The sequence below is a fragment of the Centropristis striata genome, chromosome 14 (genome assembly GCF_030273125.1).
Source record: "Centropristis striata isolate RG_2023a ecotype Rhode Island chromosome 14, C.striata_1.0, whole genome shotgun sequence".
Classification (NCBI taxonomy): Eukaryota; Metazoa; Chordata; class Actinopteri; order Perciformes; family Serranidae; genus Centropristis; species Centropristis striata.
The window spans coordinates 34,431,273-34,457,942 of record NC_081530.1 but is presented as its reverse complement, the minus strand read 5'-3'; the positions used below and the strand labels follow the sequence as shown (position 1 = coordinate 34,457,942).

The 26,670-nt window shown below is 37.8% G+C and overlaps 1 protein-coding gene across 1 annotated transcript in view; it reads right to left on the bottom strand.

The window, feature by feature from the left end:
* The window catches only part of enpp2l (ectonucleotide pyrophosphatase/phosphodiesterase 2-like), a 72,010-nt gene extending 46,531 nt beyond the window's left edge, over positions 1 to 25,479 (bottom strand). Inside the window, exons 1-11 of the mRNA XM_059349773.1 lie at positions 25,232 to 25,479; positions 16,381 to 16,486; positions 13,887 to 14,036; positions 10,503 to 10,628; positions 9,049 to 9,109; positions 8,696 to 8,793; positions 5,912 to 5,991; positions 5,679 to 5,798; positions 4,428 to 4,483; positions 2,595 to 2,660; positions 430 to 502 (exon numbers count right to left, since the gene is read on the bottom strand). Coding sequence (XP_059205756.1) covers positions 430 to 502; positions 2,595 to 2,660; positions 4,428 to 4,483; positions 5,679 to 5,798; positions 5,912 to 5,991; positions 8,696 to 8,793; positions 9,049 to 9,109; positions 10,503 to 10,628; positions 13,887 to 14,036; positions 16,381 to 16,486; positions 25,232 to 25,249 — 954 coding nt within the window. The 5' untranslated portion in view covers positions 25,250 to 25,479. The remainder of the gene's footprint in view (positions 1 to 429; positions 503 to 2,594; positions 2,661 to 4,427; positions 4,484 to 5,678; positions 5,799 to 5,911; positions 5,992 to 8,695; positions 8,794 to 9,048; positions 9,110 to 10,502; positions 10,629 to 13,886; positions 14,037 to 16,380; positions 16,487 to 25,231) is intronic.
* Between the last annotated feature and the right edge of the window lie 1,191 nt (positions 25,480 to 26,670).

Here is a 26,670-nt window from a genome sequence, read left to right as displayed (position 1 = left end):
TATTTTAAAAAGACACAAAATTACCAAAAAAAGAAACAAAATTATTAAAAAAAGACATAAAATTACCCTAAAAGACACAAAATTACCAAAAAAGACACAAAATAACTAAAAAAAAGACACAAAATTACCAAAAAGACAAAGAATTACCAAAAAAAGACACACAATTATTTTAAAAAGACACAAAATGACCCAATAACGACACAAAATGACAAAAAAAGACACAAAATTACCAAAAAAAGACACAGAATTACCAAAAAAAAAGTAATTAAAGGGACCTTCCACACACAACACAGTTAAGTGCCATTCATATAAAACTCACATTAAACTTTCATATCAAGGTGGGGGCCACAAAATATCGTCACGAGCGGGCTGCAAATTTGAGACCCATGTTTTCCACTTTCTCACTGTCACTGTTTGTGTCTCACTCACCTCACTGCTGAGCGGTCCCAGTCGGTGTCCGAAGGTGTCCGGCTGCTCCGAGTGGACGGCGTAAACATACGGTCTGAAGAGAAACCACACGGACAATCCAATCATACGTCTTTACCTTAACCCTTAATAATAATACCCTAGAGAATATTTGAGGATGTTACATACTGTCAGAATGTGTAAAAAAAAACATACGGACGCGGGGGAGGTGGATCATATTTTGAGAATAAAGTTTTCCAGATTAAAGTGGCAAATCTATGAGAAAAAAATGAGCAGATTTATGAGATTTAAAGTGGTGAATCTGCAAGAAAAAAGTTGCTTTTTCCCCACTTTTTTCTCTTAAATCTGCGACTTTTTTTGCGCAGATTTGCCACTTTAAATCTCTTAAATCTCTGACTTTTTTTCTTGTAGATTTGCCACTTTAATCTAGAAAATTTGCTAATTTTTTCTCCAAATATTTCCCAGGTTTCTATTTTTATTCATACTTGGCCCTAATATGCCGTCATAGTCAAGTTCTCCTGGTACAAGTCACTGAAGAATAACTCTGTTTGTACGACTGTTTCTTGCAGATTTTTTTCTAAATTTTTCATTTTTACATTGGAGGTCCAGGTCAATAAAGTGAATATTATCATATTATTATCATACTGATTGGTCAGATGTCATGGTGTCACTGTGATGTAGTCAGATCTTTGCTGATCAGCTGGAAGAAATCCATGTGGTTCTACGACCAAACAGAGAGACATGGGGACCATTTATATCCACTGAAGTTACCAAAAGTAGTTCTTTACCCGACAAAGGGTTAAAACTCATCCAGGTGTGAGAGCATTCTGAAGAGTGAACTAGATAAAACAGTTCTGAGTTTGTTGTTTCTGAGAGCATCTCACCTCAACTCTCACTGAACTGAGAAACCTTTTAACTGTCGTCTCACTCGACTATAAAAACAGAAATCAGCTCGTGACCCCTTCACTGACCCAGGATCTGCTCAGCACTAAAAACAACCTGCATCTTTAGTCTCCCAGAGGCACTTACCACCACCGGCACTCCAGACTAAATATAAAACACACAGCACTTCTTATAGAAACCCATCAGTGGTGGTTCTACACAGGGGCCTCCAGGGGCCACTGCCCCTGTGAAGAAGCCCTTGGCACCTGTTGTGGCCCCTGTGTCAAATTAATGACAAAATTATCAATTTATAACGATGAACCACGGAACAATTCTAACCTTTTTTTTGCTCGTACACAAAAGGAACTCAAAATGTGTCCATTGTACAATAGTTTAATTGTGCAATAAAAGCATGTGTGAATTAAAAAAAAAAAAAATGTCATTGTCGTACAAAAATAACTGTTATTGTTGGTAAGTCTCATTGTTTTAATCAATGCTTTTGTGTCTTCCAAATATATTTAAATGAGATTTAAATAGAGAAAAGCTAAAATAAAGGTTTAGAATGTTTCAATATCATCTTTGCCGTTTTTTAATGTGGTACTCAGATTAAACACTGGCCCCTCCTTGGCCCCCACAGTGAAATTGGTCTAGAACCGCCACTGAAACCCATAGAAGACCAACACAAAATCTGGAAATTTATTGGTGTGCAAGTTATATGTTAAACTATATATATGCAACAGCATTACAGAAAAAGATTGTAAAAGCATTTCAGTAAAACTTTCAATGCACATAAATCATGTACAGGCACTAACAAGTTTCTGAGTTCAGTAGAAAAGGAGTTTGAAAGTTCTTATGTATATAAATTAAAATAAGTCAATGGTGACTTTTAGTTTGATTTAATACGGGACACAAACGGCGGTTTCCCTCTCGACCTCCTCCACACACACACTGATTAGAAATGTATTTGTTATACGTCCAAAAATTATCTGAACATCTAGATTGAAACTTTCATTGATCATCACTTTTTTTATGAGGCCAGGCTGTAAAAACTGAGGTCTTAAAGTTTAATTCAATTTGGAAAAGAGAAAACAATGGTTAAATAATAAGCAAAACTCAAATTAAATTAGTGGAAGTAATGACTTTGATAACAGCTGCTTTTAGTTTAGCTTGTGCAGCTTCTGCTGCTTGAGGGAAGCTTCATTGGAACCAAGCCAACATTCATTTTATTAGTTCCACCTGAACTTTTTCTGCTACTGCGAGTAAATGTGAAGAAGAGGAAGCCGTACCTGACATCAGCAGGCAGATGCAGCCAGCCCAGGATGGTCAGAATCCTCCTCTCCAGAGGAATCACCCTGGAGACAAAACAGGACCAATCATCATTTCAGAGTAGCAGCTCATGTTTTAAAAAACACACACACACACACAGACAGATTCTTCACAGTTTAAAACTCCACCGATAAACCATTTAGAGCTTTACATTAAAGGTGAATTTAATGAAGAAGAAAAAACTGAAACTAAAATTAGGATTATTTTTCAGAAACAAATCTTGTTTCTCCTATCGGCCAAAGAAATATTTGATTTCTGCAACTTTTTTGCCTCGTCACCACTGACCGACGACCGGCTAATGTGACCAGCTAATGTGCGACCGGTAATGAGACCACCTGATGTGACCGGCTAATGTGACCAGCTAATGTGACCAGCTAATGTGACCGGCTAATGTGACCGGCTAATGTGACCAGCTAATGTGACCGGCTAATGTGACCGGCTAATGTGACCAGCTAATGTGACCGGCTAATGTGACCGGCTAATGTGACCAGCTAATGTGACCGGCTAATGTGACCGGCTAATGTGACCGGCTAATGTGACCAGCTAATGTGACCAGCTAATGTGACCAGCTAATGTGACCGGCTAATGTGCGACCGGTAATGAGACCAGCTGATGTGACCGGCTAATGTGACCAGCTAATGTGACCGGCTAATGTGACCAGCTAATGTGACCAGCTAATGTGACCGGCTAATGTGAGACCGGCTAATGCGACCAGCTAATGCGACCGGCTAATACGCGACTGGCTAATGCGGCCGGCTAATGTGTTTAATTTAATCTCAGCAAGACTTTTGCCTGGTTAAATAAAGGATATATATCATTTCCACTTTTCCTTCAACATTTAATTCCTGATTTGAATCATTTTTGTTCAGTGCTTCAACAAGTTGCTGTTTGAGTCGACAATGGCCTCTGTTGTCCCTGGATGTGTGTGGTGTGTGTGTGTGTGTGTGTGTGTGTTTGGGGCCATTGTCAGTCAGTCTCAGGATGTTTCCCTCGTGATCGTTATGTCATCCATATGCAGATGGTTTCTGAAACTAATCTGTCTGCGTTGTCACGGGAAAGTGACTTCAAATGTTTAATTCATGAGGAAAATCTGATTCAATCAATTTGATGACAACAATTCGCATTATTGTGCTGAGATTTGAATCTGCTTTGAACCAAGGGGGCAATGGTTCATCCTCATGCAACTGTCCCCATTTCATCCCTTTTTTCAGCCTCCAATCTTCCCAACCATCACCTCTCGCTATTACAATTAAAACTGCTTTCACGCTGTACAAATGGCGTGGTGGTGATTGCTGGTGTAAGTGATGTTAAATAAGGTATTTATCTCCCTTTAATTTGCCATTTTTAAATAATGTTGTATGTAAACAGGCTTGAGTTCTCCATTTCAAGTATTTTTAGCCAAGCTCCAACAATAACTCAACAAGATGACAGCTGCACTGATTACACGTCTTATATTACGTCAGGGGTCTCAAACTCAAATTATCTGGGGGCCGCTGGAGGCAGTATCAAAATGACCAAAAAAAGATACAAAATTGCTTAAAAAAACACACAAAATCACCAAAAAACACACAAAATTACTAAAAAAAAAAAAGACACAGAATTACCAAAAAAACACACAAAATTACTAAAAAAAAGTAATGAAAGGGACCTTACCCTTACCCTACTAAACTACAACTGATATGTTGCAAATTCAGTTTATAGAATATGTGTTTTTACCAACATTGTTTTGGTTTTACGGTTTACCGTTCAGTGTCAGAAGCTAATGAAAAATATTCCAGTACCAACTTCAGTACCAAGGCCAGAAGAAAGTGGCTGCTTTCACTCCTTGTTCCTCTGCTGTGACCCAGATCTGTAAAACACAAAGGAAACAAGGTTATGGATAATATACTGATACTATGTTATGTGTGTCCTTGTCTCCTTGAGCTCCTGAAGTCAAACTACTGTCTAATTCCCATATTACTAGTTAACTGTATACTGTTTGGCCTATGCACCTCAAACACAGGAAATTATACAGCCAACTTTACTTTCCAAATGAGATGCCTACATATACAGTCTGTGTTAAAAGCAATAGTTTTTGAATATGCACTGATTTTTTTTCTTGCTAAGAGTTTGACACGAAAAAATAATACCTCTCTCGAATATGTCCAGTATATTTAACATTAAAGGGACAGCTCTCCCTAAAATCAAAATACACTTTTTTCCCCTCTTGCCTGCTGGGCTTTTTATCGATCTAGATTGTTTTAGTGTGACTATAGCCGTGTTTCCTTTAGGGGGAAGAGTGGCCACCGGGAAAGTCAGCAGCTGATCATAAACAAACCAGCATGGCTAACTATGCACAGCGTCTCTGCTGATCATAAACATTGTGATTGCGCATCGCTAACTGTGCACAGAGTGTCCGGTTCTTGTTGTAAACAAACAGAGATCGCTAAGTGAACACCTCCTGCAGCAGCAGCACATACACACTGTACTGCTACAGAGCTAACTGTTAGCCTATTAGCAATTTGCAGACTGGACGCTAAGGGGTTAACATCCCCTCCGGCTCTGTGACTGCAGCTGGGAGAGACTGCTGCAGGAGGACTGTGCCGCTTCGATTCGAAGTCTCCAAAAGTCTCCAATAACACCAGAAAAAGTCGCTGGATTTGTCGCCAGTCGCTGATTTGAAAAATAGTCGCTAAGGGCGTCTGAAAAGTCACTAAATATAGCAACAAAGTCGTTAGGTTAGCAACACTGCTTCTCCGGCTTTTACAAATGTTGCGTGTTGTTGTGGCGTGGAGTACTACGTCACATCCTGCTTAGCGTTCTATCCAATCAGCAACCAGGCTGTTTTCAGGGGAGAAAAATGGCCCTGCTCTTCTCCAGGGACTAAAAAAGTCCAGAAGTTTTGTACTGGTTATTCAGCCTTTTCACATTTTAGCTAGCTTCTTTTATCTATTTTTTGTAGGAATGGATTTAAGTAATACTGCAACACTGAGGAAATACAAGTTAAGCAAGTTAAGCATCCCTGTTCTTATCCAGGTACCAAGCTGGTGTGTAGGTTAACTCACCGGCTGTCCGCCCCACCAGCGGTGCTCCAGTTTCTCTCTGGTTCTCAGGCTGAAGGTGGCGTTAAACACCGGGTCGTGCATGGTGTTCCCCACGATCCCATGAGACTCTGGGTACAGACCCTGCAGAGTAATGTCACTACAGTTATTATATACATTCTGCAGCAGCATCGCAACATGAATTAGCCAACAAACACAGACAGACAGACAGAAAGACAGTAGATATGGTCACTTACTGTGGCTAGAGTGTATAAGTTTGGGAAGGTCTTTGATGGGTAGACTGGTCGCATGTAGGGTGCTGACGTACCACACTCTCCTAAGAGGAAACACATTCAAACGTTTCAGCATAAAACATATTAAAAGCACCAAATGAAAACAGGAAATCGCTGACATAGCACAGTAGAATAAAAGAGAGAGAAAATTAAAAGCCCACTGGGTCTCGTCTTGAGAACTTCTATGAGTGTCATCGTCCTTGTGGCCCGGAGATATCATTAAAAGTTTACTGTTTTTTGTACACAATCAGTTTTGATAACTGGACATGATGTGCTTTTTATCAAACTGGGGAGACGAATGATAATTCTGAAGCTGGGACTTAAAGGAGAGATAAAGTTGGAGTTGGGCAAGAGAAGAAGGGACAAGCAGTAAAGTTTGTTCCCTCTTTAATCCTCTTCTGATTGGTGGATGAGGGCCTCTAATAAACACGTCTGTATTCAAACAGCTGAGTGGCTTCAATAGATCAGTAAAGTCTTGTTTCTGTGTCTCTGGCTGTTGTTTAACAATGTCATTATGATGTTTTTTTCACACGTGTGTGTGCAGTCAGAGTATGAGGCATTCTTTAATGAATCTTTCAGAAATCATTGAATTTTGGTGTTCTTTATGCTCATGCTTTTTACATATTTGGCAGCAAATCACCCACAATGAGAGTTTTAGGCCAAGTCATTAGCTTTCTTTGCAGCCCTTTGGAGTTACTGCCAGTCCCTACCCTTCTCTGTGAGGATGAGAGGATATCCAGGTCACCTGACACAGATCCAGGTCTCCAAGTCTGTTCTGAAGTTGAACAATGTTGTTGGGGAGATTTGTTACAAACTGTTCTTCTACTGTCCTGCTAAGCACAGAGGATTAAGAAGCGTTCTGCCGAGAAGGTAGTGCAGCAAATCTCATCATTGCATTTACCAGATTAATGATTTATTCTGGTGTTTTGCACCAAGAGAGGACTCCTACTTGCTGATTTATTGGCAGACAGACAGCACTCCTGTTCCTCAGTAGCCTTGTTGATGGTAGTTAGCCTTGTTTTAGCTTTGTTTTGTCTGCGGTAAAGTGGTATCCATCCATCCATCCATCCATCCATCCATCCATCCAACCATCCATCCACCCAAGCATCCATACATCCATCCATCCAACCATCCAACCATCCATCCATCCATCCATCCATCCATCCATCCATCCAACCATCCATCCACCCCAGCATCCATCCATCCATCCATCCAACCATCCAAGCATCCATCCATCCATCCAACCATCCATCCATCCATCCATCCATCCATCCATCCATCCATCCATCCATCCATCCATCCAACCATCCATCCAACCATCCATTCATCCAACAATCCATCCATCCATCCATCCAACCATCCATCCATCCATCCATCCATCCATCCATCCACGCCAGCATCCATCCATCCAACCATCCATCCATCCATCCATCCATCCAACCATCCATCCACCCCAGCATCCATCCATCCATCCATCCAAGCATCCATCCATCCATCCATCCAAGCATCCATCCATCCATCCATCCATCCATCCATCCAACCATCCATCCATCCATCCATCCATCCATCCATCCAACCATCCATCCATCCATCCATCCATCCAACAATCCATCCATCCCTCCATCCATCCATCCATCCATCCAACCATCCATCCATCCATCCATCCATCCATCCATCCATCCATCCAACCATTCAAGACTTCCCTCTCCACAGCAGCATCTTTCTGCTCTTCCTGGGGAGTCCCATAACAATTCCCAGCAACTTGAGATATATAGTCTCTCCAGTGTGCTGTGAGTCTTCTGCATCGAACCTCTTATCGGTTCGATGTGCCTGGAGAACCTCCAACAGGACCTCCACCCAGGAGGCATCCTCACAAGATGTCCCAACCACCTCAACTGGCCTTTTTCTACACTCTACTCTGAGCTTCTGAAAGTGATTTCTGCCACTTGTATCCACAATCTCATTCTTTTGGTCACTACCCAAAACTTATGACCATAGCTGAGGGTTTAAAAGTTAATGGACTGGTAAATCGAGAGCTTTGCCTTCTGACTCAATTCCTTCTTCTTTACCACAACCGTACGGTATAACACTTACATCACTGCTGACGCCTGTCCATCTCACACTCTACCAGGGCTTGAAGCAGAAAAAAATCCTGTGCCTGAAAAATGTTTATGCATGGGGGGGTGGGGGTGGGGTGTCACCAAAACAAATACTGCATATGAAAAACTGACATTCTTGCATTGACTGAAATCGTTAACGAGATCATAATACAAAATCCTGTCAAAAATTGTGCTCCTTTCAAAATAAAACTACGCAGTTCATGCAGCCTAAAACTACTTCACATTAACATTACGTCTTGACCGGTGGCACCAGGTCAGCAATCAATCAATCAATCAATCAATTAAAGGGTCTCAGAGGGTCGGAGACATGGACAACGAGATTGTTGAAGTGGAACCGCATACAATCACAGAGCCGAGTCTTCAAGCCCTGCTCTACTCTGCCTTCACATGTGAACAAGACCCTGGGATACTTGAACTCCTTTACTTGGGGCAGTATCTCACTCTTAACCCAGAGGGAGCAATCCAGTTTTTTCCATGGCCTCTGACTTGGAGGTGCAGACTCCCATCCTGACCACTTCACACTTGGCTGCAAACCACTCCACAGTGGTATCATTTCCACAGATCATGACTTATACAATCATTACATTTTGTTTTGGAAATGAAATATAAAAAAGTAAAGTAGACGTACTTAGTTTATGGATGTTGGGGGTGACAGACTTGCCCTTCTTCAGGTAGGAGGCTCTGAACCCGTCGACCGACAGCATGATGAGGGGAGGACGGATGAAGCTGAGCAGAACAAGGAAGAAAAAATCAAATTCTTAAAAACAGGTGGCAGAATTGGCAAAAGCTCTTTTTCACTGAATTCAATACTTAATGGTTATCAAGGACAGATTTCTATGATATTTTCCAGTTCAAAGTGACTGTTTTACAAGTTTTAAACTCCTCATTCACCTGTTCTTTCAATAAAATAAAAACACAATTTGTTTTGTATTAGCACACAGACTATTATGTGAAATAGTTTGCTGTCAGTTTAAGACTCACCCAGCAGGACATTCAGCACTCTTGATCTCCTCACAGTCTCCTTGGACCCACGAAGTCTCACCTCACATGGAAAAAACAGCACAAAAATAACTAGAAAATTTCCTCTGGGGAAATTCTGAAAGGGCCACGGGGGCTACTTCTTCAGAGATTTCAAACAATTAATACTAGTAATGTTATACTACTATATAATATACAAGGAGCACACCTACAACAAGCATTCCTTTTCAAGTATTTATTTATACAGCAACCTATGACCTTTAACCTCAAAATGTGTGTGTGTGTGAAGCATGTGTATCTGGAGGTGTGTGCGCTTCCGCGCGCATGTGTGTATGCGTGCGTGAGTGTATCTGTAACTGTAATCACATCAAAGGATCAAAGGCGTTGGGGTCGACCAATCAGAGCAGAGCAATCAACAGAATTAACTGCCGCTGTTGAATGTTCCTGAACAGTGACAGCAGCCAGAGGTGGACAGACTGGAATTTCTGGCCTTGAACAAAAAGCATTTTTGGCAAAACCATAATACCTATCATTGATCCGAATTCACTTTGAGCATCCTGAGTTCTTCCTGAACGTCTACATATGTTTTTTGTGAAGAAAAATTAAGAAATAGCTTTGTTAGAGCGATCTGAAAAACTGTTACATCTCCCTTTTTCAGAAATCTTCCTGTATTTTTAATATGGGAGCCAATGAGGCTGTTGGTGGTGTTGGTGGTGCATCTGTGCGTCTTACGCCCAAACTATAACTCTGACAGCTTTACCAGAGGATTGTGAGGGAGAAGACTAATTTTCCTACGTTTCTATGTATAAATTATTTCTGTAGAGTGGAATTTGCGGCCTGGAACGCAGTTTTCAAATTTATTTTTTGACAGTTTTTTCTCTCCCTCTACACTCCAGAATTTCTCCAAAAATGATCATGGTCATTGAACAGGGATTGATAAAAAAGTATATGACCTATCGAAACGTGGATTAATACACCGATACACAAGACTTGTGTCTACTGTTTAAAGTTTAAATGGAGTCTCTAGGTAAAATTATGCCGAAGAAGTAGACGTTTAAAAATCTCCAATTATTGTTCTTTTTCGCTCATTTTTTTTTCGCCCGTCCCATTCACTTCAATGCAAAATTTTGGGCAGAATTGGGCAAAATTCGTATTCTGTAGAGAAAAGTAATAGCATACCGATTCCGGTCAAACCGCACGTTTTGATATATAATTTGACAAGCAGCGGGACGAAATTGTGTCCGGAAGAAGAAAAAATCCACAGTATAACAATTATGGTCCCCACAGCTATTGCTGTAGGGACCAGTGCTCGGTGCGATTGCCCCGTGGCCCTAATCACTGACTTTCATGCACATTCATTTTAAACTAATTTTCGTTAACGGTAAAGGGCCTTTAAGAGGTGTGCACTCTCTGACTGCCCTTCTGGTTAAATGCTATAAAGAGTCATATTGTGGTACCTTTGCAGAGAGACTTGTAGTTGGAGCAGCAGTCTCCTCTCTCCAGACAGTCCTCGGAGCAGTGGCAGGCGTGGTCGCCATTTCTTTCCTCCCCACAGCGATCCTGTGTGCACTCGAAGCCTCCGGCTGAAACACAGGAAGGAGGAAAGTTCATTATCTATCAGTTCATTACAGTTACCTCACTGCTTTACACAGCCACCAATCAATACATTGAACTGTACACTGTAAAAAATGTATGTAGATTTTACGGTGAAAAACTGCTAAACCGTGACAGAAAAAGACCGTAAAATGATAAATGAGTTAATTCAGTTTCAGTAAAAATCAAACATCGTAAATGTAACAGCCGAAACAGTATTTTTTACAGTTTTGTTTTTTGAAACATACATAACTCCACTGTAAAATACACTGTAATATGTATTTAATGTAATATATATACTTTATATTTTTTCTCACTGTTAAATGTACTAAACACCATATCTCTAACAGAAATATACTGTAATATTTAAAGGTAAAATCTTTCATTTATGCGGCATTTATAAAGTATTTTCTTGTCAATTATATGGCAAAACAGTGTTTCTTTTGATGGAAAAACCTTTTATTTATACAGTAAAAAAATTAAATAAAATCGCAATCTTAAATGTGAAATCAACAGTGCTAATATCTTTTTACCGTAATATTTAAAAAAGTTGCACCGTATTTCTTACAGTAAAGTTCTGGCAACCACAGCTGCCAGTTTTTTACCGTAAAAACAACAGGTTTTTTTTTTTACAGTGTAAGATACATCCATTATTAATTATACTTCTTACTTCACTATATCGCAAAGTTAATATTGTACTTTTTACTGCACTTCAGAATCAGAATCAGAATCAGAAGCCTTTATTGTCATTGCACAACGAGATTTGCCATCAACCTGTGCAAATGTACACTTAAAACACACATACACTGCAAAAACTGAAATCTAATTAAGATGAAATATCTCAGATCAAGGGGATATATGCTTATTTTTTGTCTAGTAAGCAGTTTTTATTTTAGACTGTTTCACTTGTTGTCACTTGCTTTAAGTGTTTTGGTCCTTGTAATAATATTACAGCTTGTTACTGAGATTTTATGACCTATACTGAGTAAATACATGCTGGAAACTAGAATATCAAAAGCAACAAAGGCTGTTTCATCAACACTTACAAGTATAAAACTGCTTTTTCAAAGTAATAATTTCTTATTTCAAGCATAACTAAGAAATCATAACTTTGACATAATTTGACCTCTTCACATCCTTAAAACAAGCAGCCAGATGTTAATATTTGCAGCTGTTTCAAGAAAAGTTTACTAGTTTTTTGTCTGACTTTGCTGGTTTCTAGAAATATAATGCCTATGCATATGCAATGGCACTAGCATTTACTTAATTCAAGAATATTTTTCAACATATTGAGAAAATAGGTCACGTGTATTTCATTAGAATCAAGAAAAAAAATTGTATTAGTAAGAATACAGTAATTCTAAGGTATTTGTGGGTTCATTGAGATTAAATATTTATGTACTTTTTATGTACTATTTATGTATAATTTATGTACTTTTTTTTGTTTTTTGTATTTATCTATTTTGTGTCTTTTTGCTCAATTTGTGTCTTTTTAAGTCATTTAGTTTTTTTTTATGTAATTTTGTGTCTTTTTTTGGTCATTTTGATACTGCCTCCAGCGGCCCCCAGGTAATTAGAGTTTGAGACCCCTGTTATAGAATAAGATGCATTGCTGCAGATAAAACTCCCCAACATGATATAAAGGAGTTAAAATGAGCTCAACCTGAAACATCTACAGCAGGAAAAAATGCAACATTAACACATTAACAAGGATCATTTTACTGCACAATGGTTACTTTTTTTGCTGATAATCCTTTTTAAGTCAGGTTTTGAATACAACCTTTTCTAATTGTACTGAAGCAAAGGATCCAACTACTTTTTCCACCACTAATTAATCTAAACTCTGTAACCATTTTCCAATTACAAGCAAAGTAGAGGTTGTAAAAACCCAAGCTGCTCATGGTTGTAGAATTCATTAAAAGAGGTTTTGTTTCATTTTGGAAAGTGTCCCACCGTTGTTTGCATAATGTTTTCAAGATGAAACCGCGGTTACACTCTCTTTGCCCGGCCAAGGTCTAAATTAGCATCAGATGAAAATTGGCATATTGGCTTAGAGCAGGACAGTTGCCCTTTGTTCACGTTCTATCAGCTGCAGCAGAAAGCACTTATCATGTTGTGTACACGGAGCTCTGGGAGTCCTGGACCTACTGTAGTACTGCTGTGTAGTATTACAAACCAATGTATCACTCTACTAGCTGATATTATATATGGAGGAGCAGCAGCAATAACTGGGAGAATCTGAGAATAAAACCAGGTGTTGCTTTTTTTAAATAATTTTGTGTCTTCTTTAGTAATTTTTTGTCTTTTTTTGTAATTTTGTCTTTCTTTTTTAAGTGATTTTTTTCTGTCATTTTGTGTCTTTTTGGTCATTTTGTGTCTTTTTTGGTAATTCAGTGTCTTTTTTTGGTCATTTTGTTTCTTTTTTAATTATTTTTTTCTGTCATTTTGTGTCCTTTTTGGTCATTTTGTGTCTTTTTTTGGTTCATTTTGTGTCTTTTTTTGGTCATTTTGTGTCTTTTTTGGGTCATTTTGTGTCTTTTTTTAAGTGATTTAGTTTTTTTTCCTGTCATTTGGTGACTTTATTTTGTAATTTTGTCCCTTTTTGTCATTTTGTGTCATTTTTTTTGTAATTTGGTCTTTTTTTTGTCATTTTGTGTCTTTTTTGGTAATTTTGTGTCTTTTTTGGGTCATTTTGTGTCTTTTTTAAGTGATTTAGTTTTTTTCCTGTCATTTGGTGACTTTATTTTGTAATTTTGTCCTTTTTTGTCATTTTGTGTCATTTTTTTTTAGTAATTTTGTCTTTTTTTTAGTCATTTTGTGTCTTTTTTGGTCATTTTGTGTCTTCTCGGGTCATTTTGTGTCTTTTTGTCCTTTAGTCCAACATAAAATGTGATTTTGAATCTTTTTTTTACTTTCTAAACACTATCATGCTCAATAAAGAATTTTAAATGTTTCAAATGTGACCAAAGGTGTCAAATCTAACATATAAGAGGGTTCCATCCAGTTCTATCATTTGATACTAAATCTATTTGAGCTTGTCTCCAGTTTTACTTGGTATATCATCATCAAACTGAAACTGGCCTCATGGAGTTTACAGCCAGAACTTTAGAGGTAAATGTACAGTAGGGCTCCACGCTGCTTTGTTTTCTAGTCTGATGGAGTCAACAAGTCTGGATTATTTGGAGCTTTTGGACACTCCAGAGGGTTAAAGAAGCTCCAATAAGTGATTGAGACGCCGTTTGACTGACCTGTTTTCAGGCAGTGCTCGTCGAAGTCGGAGCAGCAGCTGTAGTAGGTTTTACACAGATTGTCACATCTGCATCCTGGAGGTTTGACCTCCTCCAGCTCAAAGCACCTCCCCTTGCAGGATCCTGCTGAGCTGACCCACTCTGAGGAGACTGGAGGGAGGAGAGGACAGTTAGACTGCAAACACACCGTATACATCTGCAAATTATAAACCTGTTGGTTCTCTCTTAACATGCCCACTTTCACCTTGTTTGAAAAGGAATATGCTAACATCTTTAGAGAGTAAACAAAGAAAACAAAGTCTTCATGCAGCTTTAAGACTGTTAACTACAGATTGCAAATAACTACAAGCTGTTTTTCAAAGCGCTCTGCAGGCATTCAGCCTTTGGTTTCACATCAATGCACAATGAAACAAACAGAGAGGCGAATAATAGTCCTTCTGTTCTGTCAAAGTTTCATTGTAGTAGCACATGTGGGGGCTGTTTTCATTGTTATCCCAACTTTGATTCCTGGCTGCCCAACAGTCTTGTTTTTCTTCAATGGATGAAGCAACAACATTAACATGATCCCCTTTTTATTTCCACATCCATGTTTCCTTTTTCGGTCATCACCTGGATTAGATTTTATTTTTTTATCGACATAACCCGTTAATGCAATGCTTTTCTGCAGCATGCATTAGCTTCTGAGATGTCAAAACGTCCTTGAATGCAGCAAAAAGTGTTTTAATAGCCAGTGGCGTCCCTAGGCTGAAAACATTCAGGGCTAAATAATATAATAATAAAACAAATAGTAAAATAGAAATTATGTAAAAATGTATTATTTAAAAAAGAGTGTTGCAGCTGGAACTACTAGAGGGAAGTAGCTAACGTTAGCTAGCTAGCAGCTAGTTGATATTACATGGGGGGAAAAAAACAATCTTTTATTATTAGCATCTGTCTGTAAATGCAATTGTAGTGCGTTAGAAGTGTGTACCTAAAAATAATTAAGCTTGGTCTTCTTCTAGACTCTAGAAGAAGACCAAGAAGAATCTAGAGGGGAAAGTAGCTAAAGTTAATGTTAGGCCATAACATCGAACCATCTTGTTTATTTTCTTTTTCATGCATGATAGCAGCTAGCTAGCTAGCAGACAGGGATCCTGCACAGCCTGCCTCTTTTACTGTAGCTGCTAATGTGTTGAATGGAAAAACAATGTGTTGTTACCTTGCTAGCTAATGTCAGTGCATGGGTGCAAACTAAATTCAAAATGGGTCATTCATTTGATGATCTCTGGTTATGGTTATTGCATCGTTTTCACCTTTTTCACCGGTGGTACGACAGGTTTGCAGTGCAGCCATGTACTTAACCAAGCATCTGTCTCTGAATGAAAGTGTAGAGTGAATTATGTGTTCTTAAAATAATTTAACACAAAACAAGATGTAAAGTCAAGTGTAGAGTGCAAGTTAAGACAGATATACTGTACAAGACAAATGTTTGAAGTAAAACGCATGGTCCATTAAACATCTCAGTGTTTACTGTTGCTGAATGGTTGCTGTGGGTATGTTCAACATGATGAATGGGGCATTTTTGTGCCTGGGCTATTGAGGGAAGTTTGTGAAAATTGCTAGCCTATTTGGTATTAACTGGTAACCATGAAATGCTTTAATTCAATTCAGTCCAGAAGAGCAGGTACCTGTAGGGTATGTGGAGAATGTCTCTATGGCAAAAACATTTTGGTGTCAAAATCCTCGAGGCGCCCCTGTTAATAGCCTGGTGAATTGAAACCAATGGCTGCATGGAAGGAGCACTATCTAAAAATAAACTCTACTTAAACTTCACTTTCACAGTGGAACAGCTCTGCAATAATGCTTAGTATTTGCCAGTGGTGGAAAGTAACGAAGTACTTTTACTCAAGTACTCTACTTAAGTACAATTTTGAGGTACTTGTACTTTACTTGAGTATTTCCATTTTATGTCACTTTATACTTCTACTTCACTACATTTTAAGGCAAATATTGTACTTTTTACTCCACTACATTTAGCTGACAGCTTTAGTTACTTTACAGGTTGAGGTTTAACATAAAAAAACACTAAATTTAGGTGATTAGACAATTTTTAAAATAAACCTCATAACAGAATATTAAGTAGTCAATATGAGCCCTACCTTGAGAAAAATAAAACGCTGTATACATAAATGCATCATTAATAATAATCTAATATAATATTTGGAATATATAATATAATCTGAGCGGCTCCATTCTGCATAACGAGTACTTTTACTTTGATACTTTAAGTACATTTTGATGCTGATACTTTTGTACTTTCACTTAAGTACATTTTGAATGCAGGACTTTTACTTGTAGTGGAGTAATTTCACAGTGTGGTATTAGTACTTTTACTTAAGTAAGAGATCTGAATACTTTTTCCACCTCTGGTATTTGCCTTTTTTATGGCAATAACATGTAAATCACTTTTCTGATTTCAAGCATGTATATTGAGCTTTATGCACATTGTTCTTACCTCTAATGTGAGGTTGTGGGTTGTCTCCTCCCTCTGAAGGTCTACTGGCTTGAAAAACATAAGCTCTGGTGACATCAGTTCCCCACAGACAGAACACAACCACTACCTGCAGGAAAAACACACACCACAATTTAAAAATCTTACATTTCATTATTATTTATCCACTCGAATAACCACAATCACATTAAAGCACTAGTTTTGGATATTTTCATTTTAATAAATGTCTGTTAAGTCACTATCTAGACCAGACCAGGGGTCTCAAACTCAAATTACCTGGGGGCCGCTGGAGGCAGTATCAAAATGACCAAAAAAAGACACAAAATTACACAAAATGACAGAAAAAAGACCTTAATTACTTTAAAAAGACACAAAATTACCAAAAAAAAAGACACAAAATGACAGAAAAAAAACCTAAATTACTTAAAAAAGACACAAAATTACTAAAAAAAAAAACTAAATTACTTAAAAAAGACACAAAATGACCAAAAAAAGACAAAATTACTAAAAAAGACACAAAATTACTAGAAAAAAGACACAAAAGCACAAAAAATAACACAAAATTACTAAAAAAAAGACACACAATTATTTTAAAAAAAGACACAAGATTATTTTAAAAAAGACACAAAATTATTTAAAAAAGACACAGAATCACCAAAAAAGACACAAAATTGCCAAGAGAAACAAAATTACCAAAAAAGACACAAAATTATTTTTAAAAAGACACAAAATTATAAAAAAAAGACACACGATTATTTAAAAAAGACACAAAATTATTAAAAAAAGACACAAAATTACCAAAAAAAGTAATTAAAGGGACCTTCCACAAACTTCCATATCAAGGTGGGGGCCACAAAATATCGTCACGAGGGCCACAATTGGCCCGCGGACCCCCAGTTTGAGACCTCTGATCTAGGCTAATAAAGCCTATGGCCCACTGATTAAAGCAGTGCTAAATTCATATATTTGCAGTATTAACATGGGTATCTGTGGCAACATTCCCGTTCTTGCAAGTCATACCGTTCTTTTAACTGTTAACCATTTAAATGTCTCCTCAGCCTTATCAAACAGCAGTAACATAGACCAGCACTAGCCAAGTCACGTTATTTATTTATTTTAAAACTATGTTTATTGCACATTTTGTTAATTTACAAACGGTGAACAACATAGAACAGGAAGGCACATACAAGAAGAATAATAATAAACAGTAATGATAGCAATAATGGTGATAAAAAATAAATAAATAAATAACTAGGGAAAGAAAGAAAGAGAGAGATGAAAATAATAAATAAATAAATAAGGGCGGGGGGCATTTATAGACACAAAATAAATAAATGAAAAATAAGTTAATAAATAAATACATACATATATCTATATATATACACACACACACACACAGATACATATACATGTCCGTAAAGCTCTAAATGTGTATACTAAATCAAGATAAAATGAAAAGATAAATAAATCTTCAGTTCAGCTCATCATTCATCCAACCATCCACTTCAATATCTTTCAAGTCACGTTATTACTAACATGTTACTAACGTACCATGTTGAACAGAAAGTCACAAAATAGCACAAACAAACAAACTAAATAAGTTAGAGGTGCTGTTGGAGCAACCACTGTTGTGTTCTGCAAGGTAAAATTGCTGATTTTGTCAAGGAAGTCTGGTGATTTTATTTTGAAGGCAATTTACTTATATCTGAGTTACCCGAGTTACCATGGTAACCGTGTCAAAAACACGTATTGCTTTTTGTATAAAGTTAATAAAGTACTGGTTTACTGCATAACATACATGTTCTATATTGTTTTTGTGGTTTGAATGTATGTTTAGTAGCATTTATTAATTTATTTAAAATCGTTTCTCCATGAAAAATAAGACATTCTTTGGTCACCTTATGAATCCACCGTAAGAGCTAACGAACATTAGCGTTAGCACTTGAGCTAACAAGCACTTTTACTATAGTTAAGAGAACAAATATAGCCACTAATATATATGACAGAAGAAAATAAACTTTAACAAAACTTGTTTCCTGTCAGCCAGCCACTATAGAAGCCTTTTAGATATTTTATATCAACTTTATATGAGTTCCGACACACTTATTATTATTTAACGGTCGTTTTTCATTTAACCGTTAAACCTGTTACTTCCTGTCGCTACCTTTCAAAATAAAACCACCAGTTAAAAAAGACAATTACCACACAAAAAATACACAAAATTACTAAGAACACAAATTATTATTAATTGGTCATTTTGTGTCTTTTTAAGGTAATTTGGTGTTTTTTCAGTCATTTTGTGTCTTTTTTTTGGGTCATTTTGTGTCTTTTTAAACATTTTAGGTTTTTTTCTGTCATTTTGTGTCTTTTTTAGTAATTTTTTGTCTTTTTTTGGTCATTTTGTGTTTATTTTAAGTAATGTAGTTTTTTATTGTAATTTTGTGTCTTTTTTAGTAAGTTTGTGTCTTTTTTGGTAATTTTGTGTCTTTTATAAGCAATGTAGTTTTTTTCTGTCATTTTGTGTATTTTTTTAAATAATTTTGTGTCTTTTTGGTCATTTTGTGTCTTTTTTTAAGCAATTTAGTTTTTTTATTGTCATTTTGTGTCTTTTTTTAGTCATTTTATGTCTTTTTTTGTTATTTCCTGTCACTACCTTTCAAAATTAAAGCACCAGTTTCACACTGGACGGCACCTTTTCAAAATAAAAGCATCACAACATTGTAAAACACCTATAAAATTTACAAACATGAAAAACAAGCTATAAAATACAAAAACACCAATAGGAACCTTGCTAAAGGTAATTTACAGTGATATAGTGATTGGTGTATTTACTACTTTTTACTGCTATTTCTTATTTACTCCACATTAATAGTTTTATCATAACATGTATTCTTATCAGTAGCAGCTCAAAACCAGATAATTTATTGTATTTTATAAAGAGATTAAATTAATATTGAGCAGAATTTAGTTCAGAGTTTTGATCCGGCCCCCGCAACCTTCGTGGTTTTGGTCATGTGGCTCCTTGGGGAAATTAATTGCCCACCCCTGACCTAAACTGATATTAATTTGTACTGACCACTCTCTTCAAAGCCACCAGACTCCTTTGACAAAAACAGTCATTTTACCTCACAGAACACAAGAGATGCTGCTCCACCGCTGCCTTGATCTGTTTGTTTTTATTGTGTTATTTTGAGACTTTCGATCTCTGATCCCGAACTATAACTGCATCCACAGTGGTGCATATTGCTGAGCATCAGTACTCTGCTTCCTCCAAACAAGGAATGTGTCAATGGCTGTCGGTAAAACACACTGGCTTTGGAAAAGGATACATACACTATCATCATCCAGAAACCTAGGTTAGGTTCACCAGGAAAAAAGTCTGGAAAAATATTATTTCAACAGTAAAAGATACATATATTTTGAGGGGAAAATGTGATCGTTTGGATTTTAATACAAAAGGAGCATTACTGTGAAGCCCAAGAATTACATAAAAACCTAAAATAAAAAAATGTATATAGGGGATTATGGAAGAAGAGGAAGGTGACAGGCTGCACACCTCCAACTTCTCACAGAGGAAACCAACAACTGAAGTACATAATCAGATCATTGTTGCTCCCAGAACGATGAAATAGGGACAGTTACTGCCTGATAGTTAGGGCCACGGGGCAATAAATGTGAAAACTGCACTCCAGGCCACAAATTCCACTCTACAGAAATAATTTATACATAGAAACGTAGGTAAATTTGTCTTCTCCCTCACAATCCTCTGGTAAAGCTGTCAGAGTTATAGTTTGGGCGTAGGACGTACAAATGCGCCACCAACACGCACCAACAGCCTCATTGGCTCCCATATTAAAAACGCAGGAAGATTTCTGTAGAAAAGCATATTTAGCAGTTTTTCAGATCTCTCTTACAAAGCTATTTCTTAATTTTTTTTCACAAAAAACACATGTAGACGTTCAAGAAGAACTCAGGATGCTCAAAGTGAAGTCAGATCAATGATAGCTATTATGGTTTTGCCAAAAATGCTTTCTGTTCGAGGCCAGAAATTCGGGTCTGTCCACCTCTGGCTGCTGTCACTGTTCAGGAACATTCTACAGCTGCAGTTAATTCTGTTGATTGCTTTGCTCTCATTGCCTTTGATCCTTTGATGTAATTACAGTTACAGATACACACACACACATGCACGCGTAAGCGAGCACACTCCAGATACACATGCTTCACACACACACACACACACACACACACACACACACACACACACACATTTTGAGGTCAAAGGTCATAGGTTTCTGTATAAATAAATACTTGAAAAGGAATGCTTGTTGTAGGTGTGCTCCTTGTATATAATATAGTATCATAACATTACTAGTATTAATTGTTTGAAATCTCTGAAGAATCTCATCATAGTGTACACACACCGGCAGTACCCCCCGTGGCCCTTTCACAATTTCCCCAGAGGAAATTTTCTAGTTTGTTTTGCTGCCCCCGGGATTATGGGACCTGGAGTATTAAACCACATTTGCTCTTGTACCAAGTAGGTACATACAGGTTAGAGACAAATCAATTAGGACTGATATCTTCAGTATTGCCACTTAAAGGTCAAAGGTCAGGCTCAGCAGCAGCTGTGGATCACTGCTGCCTCTGTGTCTTGAGTGTATTTACAGAAATAGGGTCTGGAAAGGTGGTCACTGTGCTACTTTGTTGCCCAAACTAGGAGTTTATTTTCTTCTGAAACACATTCATGCTCACATGTCACCAGAGGGGTCAGAGGTCAACGGGCAACCCTGGAAAAGTGTTTGAAGTGAGTGTTGCATGATTCCACTCCTGGTCTAGCTGAGAGAGACTAACCCACTGCTGATAAAGGTTCACACAATGTGAATCTGAGGCACAGATGTGCAGGTCAGCAGCAAAGAAAGCTGTTCACCTGAAGATTATTATTGGAGATGCAGCTCAGCAAAGTGTCAAGGCATAAATCTGAAATAAATCATTTGTTTAGTTGAGGCCCTTAAGGGTTTAGAACATAATAGTATGAATATATGAAGTCCATTTCCATTTCCAAGCTATATTATGTCTTAAAAGTTTATGCAGCCATTTTTTGTGTTGATACCATTTGTTACACAGATTTGATGCAAAATTTAACCATTTTTACCACTCAAGAATCAATAAAAATGGTCAAAAATGTCTTAAAAAAAAGACCTTGAGGTCTTACAGAATTGCTTTTTTCTACAATTGGATGGCGAAGAAACATCCTCTGAATGCTCTAGATCTTCTGAACTTCTGCAGACTTCTGTAAGAATTGCATTTGCTGTGATTGGATGGCGATGGTTTAAACTGCTGAGAAACCTGTTTATTATCGGGTATCTGTATTATTATTATTATTATTATTATTATTATTATTATTATTAGTGTGTCAGCCATCCATCCTCTGAATGCTCCAGGTCTCTAGTTTGTGGTTGTAAAGTTTCATGAGGCTGTGATTCTCCTAGAGGTCACAGCAGCTCATTTTATACACTGAGCTCAAGTTTCACTCACTAACATCATCAACATGAAGAACATTGGGCTCATTGAGTCCACAAGAGTCTCAGCTTTACACTCAGACCCCATTTATGCAGCTCACAGACTGTTTATGGACCCCAGGATGCACAAAGACTCACACACAAGAGGACACAGTAAAACATTTACTCCTTTTCTCCTGGAACGTTGTTGTGGTTGGTACCAATGAATTAGAGGACCCAGAATGGAGCCCTGCGGAACTCCGCATGTAATTTTTGCTTGCTATCTTCATGAAAACCTGCATGATTTCTACCGCAAACTACATTTGATTTGCATAAGTGGGCATGTCTTTAAAGAGGAGACTTGTGGGTGCAAATATAACACATTTATATTCAGATATCTTGAGGTCAGAGGTCAAGAGTCTCAGCTTTACACTCAGACCTGATTTATCAAAATAACATGTTTTAATGCATGAGAAAAACAACATGGTTTCTGCCCCGACCTGCATAAATTGGGCATGTCAAGGAGAGACTTGTGGGTTCCAATAGAACCCATTTTCATTCAGATATCTTGAGGTCAGAGGTCGAGGGATCACTTTGCAAAAGGCCTAACTTATTTCACCCCCGTCCTGACAAACGAGCATGGTTGGTTCTGTTTGGTTCTTTTGGTTGTGTACTGATTTGTTGTGGCTAAGTTGTCCAGTCGTCTGTCTTCCCTTTAAATCCCTCATCATCATGGGTCTCAAACTTGCGGCCCGTGGGCCAATTGTGGCCCTCGTGAAGATATTTTGTGGCCCCCACCTTGATATGAAAGTTTAATGTGAATTTTATATGAATGGCACTTTACCGTGTTGTGTGTGGAAGGTCCCTTTAATTACGTTTTTGGTAATTTTGTGTCTTTTTTAATATTTTGTCTTTTTTAGTAATTCTGTGTATTTTTTGGTCATTTTGTGTCTTTTTTTTTAAAGTAATTTTGTGTCTTTTATGGTAGTTCTGTGTATTTTTTGGTAATTCTGTGTATTTTTTGGTCATTTTGTGTCTTTTTTAAGTAATTTTGTGTCTTTTTTGTGTCTACAGCATCTGACAGACTGTCGTGTCAGCCAAGGTCTCCACAAGTCCCGTCAGGTCACAACCACAGCGTTTTCCTTCTCTAACAGGACGATTGTGTCTCTGTGTGTCAGTGATTGAGTGAGTTCATCAACAGATCTGCTGCAGCTGAGCTCACACTGATTCCTCATGTCCAGTCCAGGTCTGTCACAGGTTAACTTGCATAACTAGAGTGAAACTTTTGTTTGCTTATTTGACACACACACAGTGGGCTGCAACTTACGATTAACTGTCCAAGTTCAGTGTGGGGGTTTGGTTTTTTTTGGCCTGATCAGCAGTTCAAAACCCAAAGACGTTCAATTTACAGTAAATTAAAACAGAGAGAAACAGGTAATGTTCAGGAAAATGTTGAGATTTATGCTTTACAAAACTTATCAATGAATGATTTCAACCCCAACATCCAGCAGGACACGCTCATGTCTGATTCTCAACATCGTTCTTGAAGACAAATAAAAGTAGATGAAGCCGTTTGACAGGAAACAGGTCAGATTTTAAATGAAACGGTTTCAAATGTTTGCTGACTGTGCACTTTATGAACTGTATGAACTCTGAGGCCGGTCCCAGCTGACATTGGAGCAGGAGGCGTACAGCCTGGTCAGGTCGTCGGACGATCACAGGGTGAATCATGGAGACAGACGACCACTCACACTCACTATGAGTCAACAATTAAACAAAACTACTACTGTCTTTGGAGTGACACGGGGAGAACACGCTGACTCCTTTCTGTTTGACAACCAAAACCACAGCCAATGCTTTTTTATATTTATAGTTTAAAGTGTTTCTGAACCTGATGGTCTTGGCCTCCAAATGGGTCACAAGAGGGGTCTCTTGAAGAATAAATAAAGGATTTTTTTTCTGAATAAGACGCGTCACAATAGTTCCAATATTGAGCAAAAATTGGCCAAGTTTTGGTGAAAGGCGTGCACTTATATATCGCCTTTATCCAAAGCGTTTTACGCTTGTGTAGACACACTCTTTTCTGTATTATATGAATATTATAAGAGGATTTTATAAGCCGAGTTAAGCAAAATAACCTTATTCTTTGGAAAAAAAAGACAGAGCAGCTTCATCAGGTGTATTCAAACAGCTGTTGATGATGATGATGATGATGATGATGAGATGAAACCCACACAGTGTGACCATTAACCTCCAGATTTTGCCTTCCTTTCCCTCCCACAGGTAAACAAACCTGTGTGTCACTGTTGACAGTGAGCTGATCCAGGCAATCCCTCATCATCATCATCATCATCATCATCATCATCATCATCATCATCAAAATAGAAAGTCTAATTACATTCCAAATACTGCATGGGTCTCAAACTCGTGGCCCGCGGGCCAATTGCGGCCCTCGTGACGATATTTTGTGGCCTCCACCTTGATATGAAAGTTTAATGTGAGTTTTATATGAATGACACTTTACCGTGTTGTGTGTGGAAGGTCCCTTTAATTACTTTGTTTGGTCATTTTGTGTCTTTTATTAACTAATAATTGTGTGTCTTTTTTAGTAACTTTTGTGTCTTTTTTAGTAACTTTAGTAAGTATTTTTTGGTCATTCTGTGTCGTTTTGTAAAAATGTGTGTCTTTTTTGGTAATTTTGTGTCTTTTTTTAAATCATTTTGTGTCTTTTTTAGTAATTTTGTGTATTATTTTGGTCATTTTGTGTCTTTTTGAATAATTTTGTGTCTTTCTGGTAATTCTGTGTTGTTGTTTTTTTGATCATTTTGTTTCTTTTTTAAGTAATTTATTTTTTTTCCTGTCATTTTGTGTCTTTTTTTAGTCATTTTGTGTCTTTTTTTAGTTATTTTGTGTCTTTTTTTGGTCATTTTGATCTGCCTCCAGCAGCCCCCAGGTAATTTGAGTTTGAGACCCCTGCTCATCATCATCATCATCATCATCATCATGATACATCCGTCCGTCAGACCAAAATAACAGTCAAAGCTCCTCCATAATTCATATTCTCCCCTTACAGTTATGTAATCTCTCTCCTCTCTCTTGAGGTAAAGCTTCCAATTTTTTTAACAGCTTGTATAAGTCAAAATGCAGCTCTCTCTCTCTCTCTCTCTCTCTCTCTCTCTCTCTCTGTCACTCACAGGTCGATACATCAGTTCTGCAACAGTGCATGCATGCTTTTTTTCTATCTTTCGGGGGAGGGGTGAGAGCTGTGAAAAGTCGTTACAAATGAAAACAAAGCGACATAAAAAAGGAAATGAAATAAAAGAAAAATGTAAAAAACCGTCACAGTCTTACCGTACCAAATTTCCCAATAGCATGTTCTTAACAGTGAATCCACTTTTAGCATTCCCGGGGAGAAAAAAAGAAATAGTGTCCGGTGGAAGCTCCTCTGTGCGCCTCTGCAGATCGATGGAGCAGAGCACAGGGGTCCAACTCTCTCTCTCTCTCTCTCTCTCTCTCTCTTTCTCTCTCTCTCTCTCTCTCTCTATCTATCTATCTCCCGTTGTTTGCCTTTGCTTTGCCTCTGCCTCTCTCGGTGCTGGGCCAATAAGCATGAAGTAATGGTGACAGCTGCGCTCTGGTACAAGAGTGCGTCAGGTCGAGGTGACGCTCCGGAGTCCAACACAGAGAGAGAGAGAGAGAGAGAGAGAGAGAGAGAGAGAGAGAGAGAGAGGCTGCAGTTTCCAGTCAGGCTTAAAGGAATATGAGGGATTTAACTGATAACATTAAAATCATCCATATGTTCCTGGTGTGTGTAAAAACCAGGTAAAACACTAAATCTGAGGGAAATCTGAATGATCTTGCTGCATGGACAGATTTTCACTTGACAAGATTTCTTAAATTAAGATTATTAAATCTAGAAATAAGCAAGTTGAACGCTTAAAATAAGAAATCAACTTAAGGGGGGCAAGGCAATGACCACACGTCACGTGACTCAGCACCACAAGTGACAAAATGTCATTGTTTATCTTTGTTTCTTTATTTATTTATTTATTATATAAGATATATCAAAACATAAAGCGTCGCTAGTTGACCTCTGTTACACCGATCTGACCGTCTAAAGGGGGGCAAGGCAATGACCACACGTCACTTGACTCAGCACCACAAGTGACAAAATGTCATTGTTTATCTTTTTCTTCATTTTGTGAATATTTATTATTCTCAAGACAGAACACGAAGCGAGGGCGACAATGGGCATCGGAAATTATTGTTGTTTTTTTTTTTTTCTCCCTTGAGGGTGACTGGTGGCGCCCCTCCAGCAGATGGCGCTCTAGGCGACCACCTATGTTGCCTATGCCTTGAGCCGGTCCTGTTCATATTTAATAAAGAATATGGCATAAAAAATAGTTTGCACACACTGGTATCTCTGTTTGATTCATTTCCCTAAATCATGTTTTTCTTTGGGTGGAGTCCAGGGATATTAACTTAACAGATGGTGGGTTTGTGTCTCAATCGTGTATTTTTATTGTGAAATTGAGGTAAAAAAAACAGTCAAATGCTGTTGCAAATAACGTCTTCAGTTGCAGAACCACTGTGAATCATATTGCTGAGAATTTAAAGAACTGAGCGATCAAATGTTGAACATTTCCTAACGTCTAACGGTAAAACAGGGACCGTACGCTGACGGTGCAGAAAGAATAACGAGCTTTTATCACACCCTTGTGAGTCTGTGAATCTAAAACTCAATGCTACAGTTGAAGCTTGGAGAACAAATTGAGAGTAAAGCAAAGAGTGTGTA